We start from the raw sequence: 19,185 nt of genomic DNA, 5'->3' as shown, positions 1-19,185 counted from the left end.
TACAAATATGAACTCAAATAAAGCAGAAAATACAACAAAATATCAATTAAGCAAACAAATACAACTTAAAACATGTACCTCGCTCCGCATTCCAAGGGCTGCAAATTGTTAATTTCGCTAGAGTCCGGTATCACGCTGCTTTGCGCTTCATTGAGAGCTGCCTACTGGGACATGTGCGCCACAAAACCGGTCTGAGCTGGAAGTGCAGCTTGCCGCTAACTAAGCAACAGAGCCCTCTACTGCAGTGGTCCCCAACCTTTATTGCGCCACGGACCGGTTTATGCCCGACAATATTTTCACGGACCGGCCTTTAAGGTGTCGCGGATAAATACAACAAAAATAAAACGAGTACCGGTACCGAAAAAAGGAAGATTTACTCATAACACACATGAAAAGACCAAGGAAAACCGAGTTAACGATAAAAACGATAACAAAATAACTCTGAAAACCGATAAAAACCTTGAAAACCATACATTTCACACCTGAGCCTCAACTCTCGCGGCCCGGTACCAAACGACTCACGGACCGGTACCGGTCCGAGGCCCGGGGGTTGGGGACCGCTGCTCTACTGGACAGTACGCGTAGCTGTTCAGGCTTAGATCAATAAACAAAACGGGACCTTTACACCTCCCCTCTTTGGACTGACAATCATACACAAGTAGATTCAATTAGATGAAAAATTACATTAATATGAAAAAAATTCTATTAAGATCACTAACAAAAAGTCCTCTCTCAGTGTACTTTAAACCAAAAGGCAAATAACCAAACCACATGAACATCTAATAAAAGATATAAACATTGAAACACTGATCCAACATTATTCTTGATTGATGGATCATTTGATTTTACACTTTTACCTGAATGTGGCTCCTTTTCTTAAAAAAAAAAACAAAAACTTCCTTATATCCATTATGAACCTGGCTGTCTCTGTGTACACACACACACACACACACACACACACACACACACACACAATAGGAGTTATCAGGTTAATGGGCATTCAGTCAGTCAGCTAGTTAGTATCCATTTCCAACAGGACAGTGGTAACAACAGTAGGCTACGGACAATTTAAAGTTTTAGATTTTAAATAGGCTGTATATATTTCAATGGGAGCAACAGGACGGTCAAATGTCGCTGATTTTACTACAGAGTAGGACGGATTGTAGGGTAGCAAATATTGTCGGAAAAGTTTTCAACACTGCAGGTTACCTGGTGTAATGTTTTTCAGTTAAAAAGAAACATGGCCTGACGCCTACCTAACTATATAAAAAGTAACTGAAGGTTAAATGCAGTTAATATGTCTTGTTTTAAGCCAGGCACTTACACCTCCGCTCCGCTGCGTCTCAGCCACCATCTCTCTGGCAGCAAGGGTGCTGGAGAGCTGGAACAAACCATTCTTCTTTTTTTGGGGGGGGGGGGGGGGGGGTAAATATAAGTAAATATACTTTTGTTGTTAAAATGTTACGTCTCAACCAAGTGCTTCAGCACCCCCAAAAATGGGCTAAAATCGCCCCTGGTTTCAAGTGCTAACAAAGGGTCAACGTATGTTAAATGTATTTTTTCACCTTTCTGAAATTTTGAGTGGCTTCTTTCTGCCTCATATCTCGAAATGATGCATTATGTTCACCTGTTGGATAGACTGTAACATCCTTCATATAGTAATTCATCTCTTTCTGTCTGTAATTTAAATTTTGTGAGGCTTTCATGTTGTCCTCCTGTGATTTTTGGACTAATTTGAGGTTCATTATGTTTATGAATTTTGTAATGCAAACCTTTGTGGCTCCTCAGTGCAGTTGTACCTGCCATTTTAATGTCCTTATGTATCAAAAAGCCAGTACAAAATACGATCCCATCTCTGTGATCCACTGCATAAAATCGCTGTCCCCTTCCTGATTTGCTCTTTTCTTTTCTTTGCATGTTCTTCACATCATCTCATCAAGCAAATTTAAATATCAGACAAAGATAGCGCAAACACAGCATGGAGTTTCTAACTGAAGGTGTTTGTTATCAAGTGGCCTAGTCAATCAAGCTCTGACTGGAATCTTGAAAACCCTCCAATGTGACTGAATCTGATCTGCAAAGATGAGTGGTCCAAAATTCCTACACAGCGCTGTAAAAGACTCTTTGCCAGTTATCACAAGTGCTTGAATGCAGTTGTTGCTGTTAAGGGTGGCCCAATCAGTTATTAGATTAAAACAAACAATGTTTTTCACACAGTGCCGTGTAGGCTTGGATTTTTCCGCCTCCCGTTAATATTAAGCGCCTTCATGTATAACCTGTATTTTGTGTTTAGTTGTGTTATCACTGTCTGATTTTTCTCTCCCCCTGTTAGGCAAACTTTAATTGGATTAGAAAAAAAAATCTAAGAATGCTTCTTATTTCCATAAAAATGGCATGTAAAAGCCTTTGCTTCTGGTTCTGGCCCTTCATAATAAAAGCCTACTGGCTGCTTTGACGGTTTTATTTTATCCAAATCTAGAGTCAACTGTGGTATCTATCAGCATCTATGCGCTGTGCTCCACTCCAACGTGTTTGCTTATATTAAAGTGAGGGACGTGAGAGGGCAGAATATCGTTGGTGAACCGGGGTGGTTTCCTCCCCCCTCCCGCCTGTTCAGCCTCCTGAGCAGCTCACGCGCCTTTTCAGTCTTTCAGATGTGGAGCGCAGAGTCTTCTTTCTCTTCTTCAATGTATGAATCAACAGTAAGCTTAATTTTTCTCTTTCGTTAATTACGTCTTGATCTAATTAATGTTTGGAGTTGTTCAGCTTGTGTTTTATTGGAAAGTTTCTGTGACTTTTATTCTAAAGGGCCATGTGGTCAGAAAGAGTATAAGAAAAATACGTCATACTTAAAGTTAGTTTTATATTATTATATGTTTAATATATTATGTTGTTTGAGTGCAGTGCTTTGAGATCCTGCTTTATTACTTGGAGTTAAGTTGCCTTTAACCGTCTTATAAAGTCAAACACACCTGGCTTTGGCAACAGTTTGCCTCCAGGGGTTTTGGCACAATCACGATTTTATCAGAGATACAATTTAAAAAAAAAAGGGGGAAAAAAGCAACAATTTAAAAGAGGTGAGCTTTTCGATGAGGTTACCGCTTAACATTTGCTGGTAAAAGTAAAAAAAAAAAAAAAAAAAAAAAAGACACACAAGAAATGATGAAAGATGATGATGAAAGAGACGGTGCGCCCTGAAGTGGGGCACATTAGAGTGGGCCGTGACCGTTGCCGGTTACTGAGATGGTTTCTGTTTGCGGGTGAGTGTGGGTTTCACTCCATTAAAGCAAACAAACGAACAGAGATCAGGCAAAGACAGAACACACAAACTTGTGGAGATGCGCACTCTTTGGATGATACTAAAAACCGTTCATTTTCATACAAATCCTTCCTACAAAATAGTTCAACTTTAGACAGCAACAGCCCAGCAAAATGTGATTGAAACCCTGACCACCTGTAGTATTTGCCAAAAAAACGAGCCAGAAGAATATTCCTGTTGCAAAAGCTGCAGTTAGTTTATGGTAAAGTGGCTTTTTCTTTTTATCAAAGGGTAAAAATTATTTTTGATATTAAAAATGTTAAATAAAGCACATTTTTTAGATATTAAAAAATGTGCTTTTAAGAGCGATCTGTCCGGGAGGGACTTTAAGTGGTATGGTACAATAACGCATAGCCACAAATATACTTGTAAAACAGGTAGTTTCTTAATTTTATATAAAACCCTTTCGTTAATCATGTTCAGTCTATTTAGTAACAGAAGTAAAGACAGACATAAAAACACTTCGGAAGTGACTTTTTGGCACAAGCTGAACTGTAGACGGACAGACGGCTGCCCGTGGGAGTTATTTGTTAAAGAAAGCATTTTTAAAATTAAAAAAAAAATCACAGACACATTCTGACGAATCGCAACAGCCCACTTCACTTTTACAGATTCTTGTTTGAACCTAAACAAACGTGTCACAGATCAGAGCCAAAGCTTTTGTGAAATTGAATTCCTCGCCCAAATCCGGAACTGCGAGTGGTTTCCGCGTAAGACAGAGGACGCCTCATGACATCTCTTGCAAAAATAAAAATTAAAAAAGATAAAAAAAAGAAGGAATTGAATGTTTGTTTGTTTTTTATTTTATTTATTTCTTTTTGTGAGAAGCCTTAAACCAATAGGGTTAGTTCTTGAACAAAATCGCACCGCAGAGGGGCTAGAGGGGCTTGAGCACCCGCCCCTTTCCTGATGGGTGCCCAAAGTGCCCTTTTATTGAGGCAACTTTTTAAAAAATTATTATTATTATTATTATTATGTGTGTGGGCGTGCGGAGTCCTGTCTGTTCGCCCTTGACGGCAGAACGCGCTGGTTACGAGCCGGGAACGAGCTCACAAAGAGCACGCGCATTTTTAGCGGTCCGGTGTTCCAGATCTACTGGCGTTTAGATCAACTGGCGTTGGTCGAACAGATGTGTGGCAGTCTTGCGTTTCAGTAGCTCCTACCGACAAACCAGCAAAAAAACGCCAAATGTGTCATCTGTGACACTTGTGAGGTTGTCTCAAACACACTCCGTCAGTCTTGATGCTGTTGAACAACAAAATGTATAAAAATGTGGCGAGTTTATCTGGTGATATCCTCGTGCGCGACGCGATCGCGAAAACAGCAAACAAGTAACACCACGCCGATGTTGTTCACAGGACAGCAAGAGTAAACGATCGGGAGACTCTTGTCGTCGTTATCGTTCCCCTCGCACGGTTTATTTCTCCGAATTCAGCGTTTTTGCTTCACAACTACAGCGAGCAGTTTACTTTGTGCACTAACATGGAGTCGGGTCAACCAGCGCCACCTCTGGCCAAGTGCCACAGCCTACAGCCAGATCAACTGGTGACACATCTGCACCACGTTTGAATTCGTGTCATGCACATTTGTACCTTTCAATTGTCTCTGTTTGTGCGTCATGCAAATAAACCTTTGAAATGAATGAAATGATATCATGTATTTATTATCAGCCTACATTTGTACAAAATGCCAAATGACATACACATAAGAATCACCATCCTGATATCAATACTTTTGCCCATACGAAAAATGTCGTGAACACACTAATATTTCACCAGTGTTGTAACATCACATGTCGTTAGCGTAGTCTGTCTGTGTCTTCCCTCTGCAAACAAACATGTTAGAGTTGGTTGTGATATACAGTCTGCATAAGTGTGGTCAATCTAATAAACATTTATAAGGAGATGGCAGTTACTGTGAATGTATAGCAGTTACACAGTGATTAGTAATAAACAGTCAGACAATGACCCTGACAATCTCATTCAATCTTGCAGATTGCACCTTCTGTGGAAAGTGGTACCACACGGTGTGTGTGGACTTCCCCTGTGCAGAAGGCGACTACAAATGTTGTGGGTGCTAAATAAACAGAAAAAAGTGATCCCTGTTGTCTTTGCTTACCGATCGTTTTTAGTGTTGACAATCCACATTGCTGGCATTGCATCTTTCAACATGTTTGTGGGTAGATTTGGATGTACCAGGGGTTAGTGCAGCCACTCAGCCTCTACTCAATGTGATCATAGCAGCAGGTGCAGATGTGTCACAAGTTAATCTAGTAGTGGCCTATGGTCATGTGTTAGTGGTGGGAACAGTCATATCCACTCACTCTCACTGGCTGTTTATTACTAATCACTGTGTAACTGCTGTGAATTCACAGTAACTGCCGTCTCCTTACAAATGTTCATTAGATTAACCACACTTATACAGACTGTATATAACTCCAGCCATGTTGATGAATTGCCTATATTGGCTGGAAATATTCATTTTCAGGGAAAAGACACAGACAGACGATGCTTACAGGATGTGATGTGACAACACTAATGAAATATTGATGTGTCATATTTGTCCAAGGTGTATTTCATTGTTATGGAAAAAGAGAATATCAAAATCATGATGACCAATTGGAGTGGTGATTTCTATGACTTTGTGTATATAATTTGGAATTTTGTACAAATGTAGGCCAATAAGGAATATATGATATCATTTCATTCATTTCAAAGGTTTATTTGCATGACGCACAAACAGACACAATTGAAAGGTACAAATGTGCATGACACTATTCAAACGTGGTGCAGATGTGTGTCACAGGTTGATCTGGCTGTAGGCTGTGGCACTTGGCCAGAGGTGGCGCTGGTTGACTCGACTCCATGTTAGTGCACAAAGTAAACTGCTCGCTGTAGTTGTGAAGCAAAAACGCTGAATTCGGAGAAATAAACCGTGCGAGGGGAACGATAACGACGACAAGAGTCTCCCGATCGTTTACTCTTGCTGTCCTGTGAACAACATCGGCGTGGTGTTACTTGTTTGCTGTTTTCGCGATCGCGTCGCGCATGAGGATATCACCAGATAAACTCGCCACATTTTTATACATTTTGTTGTTCAACAGCATCAAGACTGACGGAGTGTGTTTGAGACAACCTCACAAGTGTCACAGATGACACATTTGGCGTTTTTTTGCTGGTTTGTCGGTAGCAGCTCCTGAAACGCAAGACTGCCACACATCTGTTCGACCAACGCCAGTTGATCTAAACGCCAGTTGATCTGGAACACCGGTCACAGCTGCTGGCTACCTGTGTAAGGCTGTCATGGGTCTGTAGCTCTGTCACCGTTTTAGGGAACAAATTTAGTTTTAAAGTAAGTTTCCGGCTTTTCCTGCCTTTCTGGAGGGATTATATTTCACTAAAAAACGGTCTAATGTGCATGTCCACATAATTATGCATTATTATAATTATAATATATTTTTTAAAAAGCAGATTATATTAGATTTCTATTTTAAATAAGACAAAATTTGGATTTTACAGCAGTAAAATGATTGTATCTCTACAGTTTAAAAATGTAATAAGCTTTGCCCCTGCACAGAGTGGATAGTGAAACAAATGGAATCATCATAATGACATTATTTCATATTTATTACTTCCCCCTCCTCATTGCTTTATTATTGTAGCTCTAGTAATAAATAATAATGTAAGGATGCCCATAGTATATACAGTACTCTGAAGAAGGTCTAAAATGTCACTGTGTGTGCGTGCGTGTGTGTGTGAGGTGCTGTGTTTGCTTCAGAGTTGTTACACCTGTGAGTAGGGATGGGTACCGGTATCGGTTCTGACATAAACGGTATAACCAGACCGAAAAGCAGCGCACATTTCGGTGCTTTCTTTCGGTGCTTTTTTCCCCCCTGAGATGTCATACACTTTGAATACTAGCCAATCATTTTAACTACACCTGGCGACGTATAGCATTTTGTTAAAAGTCGAGAAATGCACCGTATTTGATAGCTTGCTGTGAGACCTCACACCGTGCACATCTACTGCGGGTGTGATGCCTGTAATCGGACGCGGAGTTAGCAACATCCCCCAAGAACCGAAGGAGTAGAGTCCTGGCCCCTAGCCCTGCCAGGGTAGCAGAAATGATGACGGATGATGATGCAGCAGCAGCCGTTCTTCTCTGAGTGAGTGGCTTAATGTTGTTCGTGTGTAATTTACATTTAGTAGGCCAACCACGTTATTAAATTAATGGATGCAAGGTGAACTAGCAAACACCGTAGTAGTTAAGCGGCTGACTTCTTGTTTGATGGCAGATACTCCCTTCACCCTGGCCAAAAAGGCTAAAATGACCAAAGAAAAAGTAGAAAACAGCTAAACATGAGAGTTTTTTGGACCAATATTGTGTTCTCCATTCTTTAAGCACCGGTTCGAGCACCGTTTAAGCACCGGCACCGTTTCAAAAGTACCGGTTTGGTACTGGTATCGGATAAAACCTAAACGATACCCATTCCTACCTGTGAGTATGAGCAACATAAAGTGGTTAAAACGGACAATAAATTCAAATTTCTTCTCCTGCCTGATTTTTTGCAGAAAAACATGACATGCTACTTGTATTAGTTCAGATTTATTAGCAAAATACCAAGAAAAATGTACTTAAATCTAATATATATATTTTTTGGTTTGGTAAGTTTAGATCTAATCATTTAATAAGTGGCAATTCAGTACAAGCAATATATATTGTTTATATTATGAATAAATGGATAAATAAAATGCATAGATGTAACAAAATGTTGAAAATCTCTGGTGTTTTCTCTCTTTGTGTTGTCGTTGTTGTTGTTTCCCAAGGGCAAAGCTGGAGAAGGCTTTAAAGCAGCAGCTCATGGATTCACCAAACCAAGCGTCTCGCTCTGCAGGTACGAATTCAGCAGCATGTTTGGAGAGACGTCATTAAGGCAAACAAACATGAATCACAAAGAGGATTTTTCCAGCGAACACAACAGAGCTCTCTGCTTAACTCCATATAGAGGAATGACATTAAAGCATTGGCAGAAACGCTCAGACAGTAAAACAAAGGCTAATCCATAAAACATATTAAACATTAAACCAAACATATTTCATGATTAAAAAAATAATGTGAAATTTATGTCTCAGCCAAATAAAACAAACAAACAGAAGAACAAAAACGGGCAGCTTCTTATATAATATGCTTATGGTTTTCATATCAATCTTTACATGCTTACTTTTCAAAAATTCTAAAACTTGCTCATTTTCAGTACTCAGAGAGAAGTAGCATACACATAGAATATTTTTATCTGTGGGAGCTGGTGGACAACCTTTGGTTGGAATTTTGCAGAGTCTACTCATATTGAGTTAACTAGGAAGTCTATGCTATCTGAACTACACTAATTAGATGTATTTGTTATTAAATTTCAAGGTCAATCAACTTTCATCTTTCTTTTTTAAGAAAAAATGAAAAAGAAAAGAAATTTGAAATCCTCACATCAATTTCTTTCTTTCCACAGAGAAGGAGCTTGCCAGAATGCGAACACAGTTTGTGCAGAGGGTGACAGCAGAAAATTTCACACAGCTACTTGAAGCCCTTGTAACAGACAATGTCTTGAATGAGTTGGAGAAAGAAAGGATACAGGAAACTAACCAAACTAGAGCAGACAAGGCACGTGACTTCATTGACACCGTGAAGAAAAAGGGAGAAAAAGCCTGCAGGATAATGATCAGTCACCTTCGAACCATTGATCCTACAGTTTCCTGTCAGCTAGGTTTGTCCTCTGGGCCATCTGTTCGGTTAGGTGAGAAAAAAAATATTTCTGTTATGATTTTTATCATTGCACAGTTTGCTTGAACGGTGAGAGTATGATGCATTTCTTTTTCTATTGTAAATCGTTTGTCGTTTGTCTTCGGTCAGTTTTCATTTAAATATTTATGGAGTGCCTTACTTGGTTTTTAAATTACTATAAATTTATCTGGAGAAGTGGAGTCCAGTCCATTCTTGAATTACCTTCTGTGAAAAGAAACGAGCAGTTGGGATATTTATATCATCCCAATTGGTTCCTGCATATTGTTGTTTTCCCTGATGGATGAAAAGGTTGTTTCCCTGAACCACTGGGTTGAAGAATTGATATTGACTATTATCCTAACTTACACAGTAACAGCTCAGAGTTCTGGCAGAACTTTGGGCTATCAGAAACTGAATTTGAATAACTTTTATTTGAATTTGCATTGCTCAGATTGAATCTGAATTTCTCAACTTGATTAAAAGCTTCCAAAACTGAATTTGAAAATTCTTCACCTGTTCAAAGACAAAGCAGCCATTTAAATAAAATATAAGATATTGTTCATCTGTAACTGCAAAAAGAGAATTTAGAAATGTAATTATTAACAATTAGCTGTAGATTACTGATTGTGTAATCTACAGCTGTGGCCAAATGTTTGGAGAATGAGAAGTGTTTTGTTTTGTTTTTTTCCACACAATTTGCCGTTTCAGTGATAGTCATATCAGGTGATCCAGATGAGTTAGTAGCTTCTCTACTGTCAGGGTCTCTGCAAGCATATGGGGCTCTGAGAGGGTACAGAGTTGACAACTTTGGAATTCTATTGGAAACAAACTATCATATTTGTTTGTCAAATCTGAACCCAGGGCAAACTAACCTAAATTGGCGTTTTTAGCTAACAGTCACAAAAGCACAACAGTAACTGTTTTGGTTATAATTTGTTTATATTAAGCTTTTTCTTATAGAGGTAATATATTTATTACCAACCTGAGAGTTTATCTGCTGGTCATTGAGCAGGACGAATGGGAGGGACTGAGGACACAACCCTGTGGAATGCCAGTGTTAGTAATAATGCTGGCTTAAGTCCTATTGCCGATCCTGACGGACTGCGGCCTGCCAGTCAAAAAGTCCTGTAGCCAGTCACATAGGGTTGGGTGTAGGCCGAGTGTTGCCAACTTTTGAGTGAGTTTGTGTGGGATGACAGTATTGAAGGCAGAGCTGTAATAAACAAAAACTACCCTGATGTATGAGTCTTTGTTTTCTAGATCTGGAGGGTCTCGAAGCAGGTGTAGAATTGAGGTCATCCAGCAGACTGCCTGCAGAGCTGGCAGAACTGCAACTGAGAAGTGAGAGGGGAAACTGAACATATTTGTTACGTCCCCTCTTAAATGCTAGGCGATGAGGGTGGGGGACAGTAACAGTTAGATCCAGGTGGAATGAAAAGAACGCCAGGCAGAGGTATTTAATATAAAAGAGATCTTTATTGTAGGCAAACACCTCAATAATTACAAATGGCAACAACAAAAGGAGACAGCACCGCTGCTTTTTAATAAGAAATCAGGGAGGTCAACCCAAAGTGGTAATGACCACTCAACAAAGAACGCAACAATAAGGCTTCAACAGAAAGAGACAGCAACGCTGCTAACAAACAATATCCAGGCAGGCCACACAAACTAATGAAGGCCGCCATCACTCATGGGCAATCACTGCTCAGTTAAGCACTACTCACACACCAGAGCCACACACCAGAGCCACACACCAGAGCCACACACCAGAGCCACACACCAGAGCCACACACCAGAGCCACACACCAGAGCCACACACCAGAGCCACACACCAGAGCCACACACCAGAAGGCTGGTCACACGCAGCAGGCTGTTCCACACCTAAGTCAGTAGCCCACTCTGACCAGCACAGAGGGAAAACCACCAGAAACCTCTCCTTCCTCCTCCACACTGCTCTTCTCCAGCTTATATCACCCCTGAGGGTAATTGGTTGTAACGAGAGCAGATGAGCAGCAGGTGTGACCTAAAGGAGAGGGCAGGGGCAGAGAGAGACAAGGGGAGGGGCCAGAACGAAGGAGGAGGAGAGAGAGAAGACAACACCACGCCCACACACTCCCACAGCCTCCCAGGATGTAACAATATTCAAGAGCTAAATTTAAAAAAAGGATAAAATACAATTTCTTTGGTTCAATAAAAGGATCAGGGATTGCAACATCTAATCCTTTTACTGAATCAAAGAAAATTAATTCATTCTGTTTCAATTTAGTGACAATCATCTCCAAACCAACACACTGGATTTCAAATTTAGGTTAATTCAGTTTTAGAAGCCTTTTTTTTTTATCTATTGTTGAGCAAATCAGACTCAATCTTAGCAATGCAAATTCAAATATAAATTATTCAAATTCAGTTTCTGATGGCAAAAAGTTCTGCCCATATCAGAGCACCTGGCCTTCTTGGAATGCTCTATTGGCGTGCTGGAACATGCCTCAGGTGGAATCTACAATGTCCTACTAGGAGACTTCAATGATCATGTAGGCAATAACAGTGAGACCTGGGGTGTGACTGTACTAAACAGAGTTTATCTATAATGAACCCGTTGTTCAAGCATTAGGATATTGAAAAGTGCACTCGGCACTGGGAAACACTATGTGGCAAGACAATTAACAATTTTTTATGAATTTATATTAAATAAACCAACCATATTAGTCAGAAAATTTTATGTGTTGTTTTTTTCTGTTAGCAGCACTTGAGAAGTGTCAGCTCAAATTCAAATCTACTCTGAAGAAGAAATTCCAGTGTGTGTTTGAGGGAATTCCTAAAGCAGGGAACCCAACCCTGCTGAATCAGATCTACACAGAGCTCTACATCACAGAGGGAGAGACTACAGAGGTCAATCGTGAACATGAGGTCAGACAGATTGAAACAGCATCCAGGAAATGGCACAGTACAAAAATAACAATCAGACAAGAAGACATCTTTAAAGGCCCACCTGGAAGAGATGAACCGATCAGGACAGTGTTGACAATGGGAGTGGCTGGAATTGGGAAAACAGTGTTAACACAGAAGTTCACTCTGGATTGGGCTGAATGCAAAACCAATCAGGACATCCAGTTCATATTTCCATTCACTTTCAGAGAGCTGAATGTGCTACAAGAGAAAAAGTTCAGCTTGGTGGAACTTATTCATCTCTTCTTTACTGAAACCAAAGAAGCAGGAATCTGCAGCTTTGAAGACTTCCAGGTTGTGTTCATCTTTGATGGTCTGGATGAGTGTCGACCTCCTCTGGATTTCCACAAAACTAAAATCCTAACTGACCTTCGAAAGTCCACCTCCGTGGATGCGATACTGATAAACCTCATCAGAGGGCATCTGCTTCCCACTTCTCGCCTCTGGATAACCACACGACCTGCAGCAGCCAATCAGGTGCCTGCTGAGTGTGTTGACATGGTGACAGAGGTCAGAGGATTTACTGACCCACATAAGAATGAGTACTTCAGAAAGCGATACAAAGATAAGAAAAAAGCCAATAGGGTAATCTCCCACATCAAGACATCACGAAGCCTCCACATCATGTGCCACATCCCAGTCTTCTGCTGGATCACTGCTACAGTTCTGGAGAATATGCTAGAAACCAGAAAGAGGCGAGAGTTGCCTAAGACTCTGACTGAAATGTACATCCACTTCTTGGTGATTCAGGTCAAAGTGAAGAAGGTCAAGTATGATGGAGGAGCTGAGACAGATCAACACTGGAGTCCAGAGAGCAGGAAGATGATTGAGTCTCTGGGAAAACTGGCTTTTGAGCAGCTGCAAAAAGGAAATCTGATCTTCTATGAATCAGACCTGACAGAGTGTGGCATCGATATCAGAGCAGCCTCAGTGTACTCAGGAGTGTTCACACAGATCTTTAAAGAGGAGAGAGGACTGTACCAGAATAGGGTGTTCTGCTTTGTCCATCTGAGTGTTCAGGAGTTTCTGGCTGCTCTTCATGTCCATCTGACTTTCATCAACTCTGGAGTCAATCTGCTGGAAGAACAACAAACTGGGGCACATTTCTACAAGAGTGCTGTGGACAAGTCCTTACAGAGTCCAAATGGACACCTGGACTTGTTCCTTCGCTTCCTCCTGGGTATTTCACTACATTCCAATCAGACTCTCCTACAAGGCCCGCTGACACAAAGAAAACGTAGCTCACGAATCAATCAGGAAGTAGTGCAGTACATCAAGCAGAAGATTGGGGAGAATCCTGATCAGGAGAGAATCTTTAATCTCTTTCACTGTTTGAATGAACTGAATGATCGTTCTCTTATGAAGGAAATTCAACAGTCCCTGAGTTCAGGAAGTCTCTCCACAGATAAATTTTCCTCTGCCCAGTGGTCAGCTTTGGTCTTCATTTTATTGTCATCAGAAAAACACCTGGATAAGTTTGACTTAAAGAAATACTCTGCTTCAGGAGAAGGCCTTTTAAGTCTGTTGCCTGTGGTCAAAGCCTCCAACTATGCTCTGTAAGTTACCATTAAATACACTATCATCTTTAGAAACTGACGGAAATGAAAATGATCACACTTATTAGTAATAATTTCATTTGTGTGGCACTTTCAAAATACACACATATAAAGGTTCTTCACAGTTTGGATAAAACCACACAGGTATACATGGTCGATTACACAGTGAGACACTAATTGGACGATCTGAGAAGGTGACTGCTGGAATACGGTCCCAGCAACTCTGCTATATAAGCAGGAACCTGGCTCTGTATGTGATTAATACAATTTTAAAACACATTCTGAATTTCACTGAAAGCCAGTGTTTTAAGCATTATACGTGCTGTTTTAAGCATTATACGTGCTGTGTTCTTGACCAACTGAAGCCAGGCAAAGGAGGACTGAGAGAGCCAAAATTGAGACAGGAGAAAATTATAGTAGTGACTACTAAAAGTTCCATATCATCAGTAAAGGTTTGATTTTTGCAATGTTTCTTAAATGAAAGAAATGAGACTAGATGGTCTTAGAGACATGATATTCAAAATTCAGATTTTAGTCAAAAATAATAAAACTTTCAGATGATTTGATATTACCTGCATATGGACTGACCCAAACACACAAAGAACAGAAAACCAAGTTGGTGGAGAGCCTGCATGACCGCGGGGCAGACGGTCAGCAGAGTCTCTCTGAGCCTAACATGGCTCTCAGTTAAATACCTTCTTCAGGAACAAAAGGCAGTACACAGCTGTTTCACACCTTATGGTTCACACCCCCTTGCTAACTCCCAGAGTCCTCAAAGAGACAAAAGATTCTTCCTGTGGAGTTGTCTGCTTCCCCCAACTTCCTTACTAGACCCCCACCATTTGTCTTACTGTATGAGTGTGAGACATGTTAAAATCCAGTGGCACCAAGGCATTATACAATAAAATAATGTGATTAATACATAAGTAGAATATATTCCTATACAGGTCATAGGTCAAATGTGATATGATATTTGAAAATTTATATGGAAATTTCTATATGTTCGCCTCTGTCAGTGCGCCCCAGGGTGGCTGTGGCTACAATGTAGCTTACCATCACCAGTGTGTGAATGGGTGGATGACAGGTTGTGTAAAGCGCTTTGGGGTCCTTAGGGACTAGAAAAGCGCTATACAAATACAGGCCATTTACCATATGTTGATAATACCTACTAGACCTATAAGAATCATAGTTTCTGAGTTATATTACTTTTTGTCAATTTTCAACCAATAAATCATTAAGTTGATCTTGAAAACCTTGGGGGCTGTTAATATGGCCACACATTATACCCCTGCAAAGTTTTATCGGTATTGATTCAAACGTTTTCAACCCATCATGTTTACAGACAAAATGACATGAATGCATGCACACAAACACTACCAAAACCATAACCTCCCTGGCAGATCTAATTATTACATAACTGGTTCAAGAAGTCCTCAAGAAGTGCTGACGAGGACATGCAGTTGTTAATATGAATTCCGAAGTGTCTATTAGATAAGGATGATGCAAACCATTTCAGAGCTTGTCATTACTGTCTCTTCAGACTATGTGCCTGTAATGTCTCAGAGAGAAGCTGTAGAGTTCTGTCTTCAGTTCTCAGCTCCCAATCCTCTAGATTGAGAGAACTGGACCTGAGTAACAACAACCTGAAGGATTCAGGTGTGAAGATCCTGTCTTCTGGATTAAAGAGTCTGCACTGCAAACTCAACACTCTTCGGTAAAAATTATTTAGCTTCTTTAAATAAAAGCCATTTATTTTAAAATATCTTATCTGGTCTTACTCATATTAACTTTTTTTTCCATCCTTGAACAATAAGAAATGAGGAGAGGTTCCGTTTTTGTTTTTTTGTTGTTGTTTTGTTTTTCCCAGATATTGCACAGTCCTTGATGTAATCTAACTGGGTTAAATTAATAGTAACATCTGGGGAATTCAATACTGATATGTACTTCAATTTTAGCTGAAGATTCAAGGGACCCAGTAGCTAGTGGCAGACAAAACTGCATAACAAAAGCAGCTGATCTAAGATTAATGATACTATTTTTTTAAATACTTGAAACTTGAATATCGTCCATTTTAAGTGAACGTGTTATTCTCCTTAGCACAAGGAAATGTGGCAAAAAGAAACTGTGTGAATCTATTAACGTATGTCCTTTTAAAAACAAAAAATTAAACCTTGTTTCTCTTTGCGACCTTTGTGGTTGCATTTATGTAGTTACTTATGCTACAAGCCACACTACAAAACCAAATCAAAGAACAGGACTTACTGTAATTTAGCTACATACATTACCTCCTGTGTTTTGTTTGGGTTTTCCTTTTTTTGCATTATTGTAAACTAATCTTAAATTTTCACAGGAATATTTATTGCTCATTCAGCATGAATATGTTGCATGTATAGAAAATGCAAATCAAAGACAAAAATGTGAACCACAGTGAATTTTGAGTGACAAAAGCCTGATATGGATAGTTTACAATTAGACAGTTGAAACACCCTAGTGTTAGATTAGTGCCCTAAAAGTGTCTGTCTTCTGATGTTCTGTGCAGACTGTCAGGCTGTCTGATCAGAGAGGAAGGCTGCATTTCTCTAGCCTTAGCTATTAGCGCCAACCCTTCTCATCTGAGAGAGCTGGACCTGAGGTACAACCATCCAGGAGAGGGAGGAGTGAAGCAGCTGAAGCAGCGGAGATGGGAAACTCTCAGGTATGGAGAGGCCTGGTGCAGCCACAGGCAGGACAGTGGAATAGTCTTGACCTTAGATGTGGATATGATAGTGTAACTCTGTGTTAGTTCTGTGCATGTGTGGTAATCTGTCCAGGGTGTTTTACACCATGTCCCTCTTTGATAGCCCCAAATTCAATAAGCTGTTAAGAAACTAAAAATGATGGGTATACAGTAGGGGTGGTGCTGAACCCGAATACAGTATTCGGAGGGGCACAAATAACGTGTTTTTTACAAATATTTATTTCGAACAAATACTTTAAAATATATATTTGTATTCAGGAACAAGGGAAAACTTTAAATCAAAAATCTGAGTTTCCTTATAAGACCACAGTGCATGTGGGTGACGTGTGAAAGAGGTGACTGACACTGGCTGCTCCACACAGCAACAGAGAAGGCTCGGCTGAGCAAAAAAAGACTGAACTGCATCACTATTTTTGTTGAATAGATTTTTTTGTACCTCACCTGGGTTCTGGAGGCAGTTTATAACTTTTGCGAAGATCAGTAGATTATTCCATTACATTGCATTATTGACGTCTGCAGTCGGGTCGGGTGGTCTCATGTTTGCTCTGTTTACGTAGCTCTGTTAGTTCGGTAATTTAGACAAAAGGCCGTTGACAGAGTAACGTTAACGTTTGGTTAAAAAGGTTAAAACAATGCTTGTGTAGTTGTGTCAAATTGTATGCACTTACGCGAGTTGCATGGTACGTTTAAGTTACTTTGTCTTTTGCAGACAGCAAGATATAGGCTATAGGCCAGTTAACCTTAGCATAGCTTCGCGTCACTCGTTAACTTAGCTGAAACTCCCCACATGGATTTGGGCAACCAAATAGAAAAGAGTGTGGCTGCTGCTGAGCCATCTCTTGGTCCTCCACCAGGCAAAAAAACTCAAGTTCTGTGTGGAAGCATATTACAGTCAGTGCTGCAGAAGAAACCAAAGTGATATGTGTGCAAAAGTCAAATCAGCAGACGCAGAAATATCAAACATCTGTCAACCTCTGCTATGGATAATCACATGCTCTTAAAGCATCCACTCTTGATACGGTCTGCCAACCCCCCCACAAGCACCAATTCATCATCATAACCATGTTCTGCCCCTGCGAGTCAGTTTCGCTGTCTGTTCAGCATCCTCCAACAAGGACAGGTGGTGGTGGTGGTGGTGGGGGGCTTCATAATGTTTGCAATGGTATTTTATTAGTTGTTGGTTTAACCCTGGATGAGGCCATGGCTGTTATGTTATTTTCACTTCAATTATGTTACATGTTCATTGCTGGATTTATGGAAAAACATCAACTAATACTGCATATCCATAATTATTATAATGGATGTAATTAAAGAATACTTACACTATAATGTTTATTTGAAGTGTAACACAAAAAAATGGATTTTTACACCTATTTTGAACTTTACTCGGATACAAATACAAATACTTTCCCCCCCTCAACAAATATAAATACCGGCTGCTTTGCACATCTCTCGTATACAATAAAGCTGGCTCATTATGTCTAGTCTATATATTCAGATTACACTTAATTGGTTCATTTGTTATGCACTCTGAACACGACAAGAAAAACTGTTGTTGCTATGCTTAACTCAAAAATAGAGAAAGTGATTTGAAGCCCTTCTTCTACATCTGAATTTTGTTGTTGGATAGTAGGGGACAAACTTGGAAAAAACTGGTTATTAATATAAAAAAATCAACAGAGTTATGGCCATTTGTACATAATAAAACAGACTGAACTGGTATGAATTTTTCTATTTTGTAACAGTTCAGAAGTTTTTTTTATTTTCTAAATTATTTATTTTTAACATTTTAAATGTAAGTTTATATTAAAGAACAACTTACATTCCTTAAAAATGTGTGTAATGTCCATGTGTGCATGCTGAAAGAGACTGTGCTGGTCTGACCCCCCTCCTCCTTTCAGGGTCATTCTGGAGCCTGCTGGAGAACAATGGTTGAGACCAGGTCTGAGGAAGTGTAAGTGTGTTTTTAATGTGATTCATGAAAATAAAGCAGCACACATTCAACCATCTTCAAACTGTCACATGACTCATTCACATCTCTGATGTCAGGAGTCATTATCAAAGTGTCAATCAATGAACAGATGATGGATCAATAACTGGAACTGGATTGTGTTTGTTCTCTCCATCAGATTCCTGTCAACTCACAATCGACACAAACACAGTAAACAGAGAACTTAAACTCTCTGAAAACAACAGGAAGGTGAAACGTGTGGTGGAGAATCAGTCATATCCTGATCATCCAGACAGATTTGATGACTGTCCTCAGCTGCTCTGCACAGATTCTCTGACTGGTCGCTGTTACTGGGAGGTCGAGTGGAGAGGAGACATTGAAATATCAGTGAGTTACAGAGGAATCAGAAGGAAAGGACACATAACAGACTGTGGGTTTGGATCAAATGATCAATCTTGGAGTCTGAGGTGCTCTGACAATGGTTACTCTGTGTGGCACAGTAAGCGGCACATGCACATCTCTTCTTCTTCATGCTTCTCGTCTGTTACTAACAGAGTAGCAGTGTATGTGGACTGTCCTGCTGGCACTGTGTCCTTCTACAGAGTCTCTGACATTTTGATCCACCTCCACACCTTCAACACCACATTTACTGAACCGCTTTATCCTGGATTTAGGTTAAGGTCCAACCCTGATTCCTCTGTTTCTCTCCCCCTGTTAGGCAAAATTTAGACTGTTACAAAAAAACAAAGATGCTCCAGTTATTCCAAGATCAACATATTGCTTCTCTGTCTTTTTCCACTTAAAGCTTTACAGTCAACATCAGTATGTTGTGTTTCTCTTCTCTTAAGCTGATATGATTCAGTTTTTGTGAACAGACACAAAAATTGCTTAACTTTGTATC

The 19,185-nt window shown here is 40.0% G+C and overlaps 1 protein-coding gene across 1 annotated transcript; it reads left to right on the top strand.

The window, feature by feature from the left end:
• The first annotated feature begins 2,685 nt into the window (after positions 1–2,685).
• Positions 2,686–19,082, top strand: LOC113015515 (protein NLRC3-like). The gene is made up of 8 exons (XM_026157504.1): positions 2,686–2,702; positions 8,146–8,213; positions 8,823–9,107; positions 11,838–13,596; positions 15,137–15,310; positions 16,136–16,291; positions 18,235–18,287; positions 18,463–19,082. Exons 1-8 carry the CDS (start codon positions 2,692–2,694, stop codon positions 19,011–19,013), a joined length of 3,057 nt encoding a protein of 1,018 aa, XP_026013289.1. The 5' UTR covers positions 2,686–2,691; the 3' UTR covers positions 19,014–19,082.
• Positions 19,083–19,185: the final 103 nt, after the last annotated feature.

This window comes from Astatotilapia calliptera, chromosome 23, assembly GCF_900246225.1.
Source record: "Astatotilapia calliptera chromosome 23, fAstCal1.2, whole genome shotgun sequence".
In the NCBI taxonomy this organism is placed as follows: Eukaryota; Metazoa; Chordata; class Actinopteri; order Cichliformes; family Cichlidae; genus Astatotilapia; species Astatotilapia calliptera.
Note: the sequence above shows the minus strand (reverse complement) of the source record. Positions and strands in the feature narration are given on the sequence as shown.

Excerpts from the sequence above, each read along its gene's own strand:
- LOC113015515 (XM_026157504.1), top strand. Across the intron at positions 9,108-11,837 it reads TGGGCCATCTGTTCGGTTAG|CACTTGAGAAGTGTCAGCTC; the intron begins GTGAGAAAAAAA and ends TTCTGTTAGCAG. Across the intron at positions 15,311-16,135 it reads TGCAAACTCAACACTCTTCG|ACTGTCAGGCTGTCTGATCA; the intron begins GTAAAAATTATT and ends TGTTCTGTGCAG.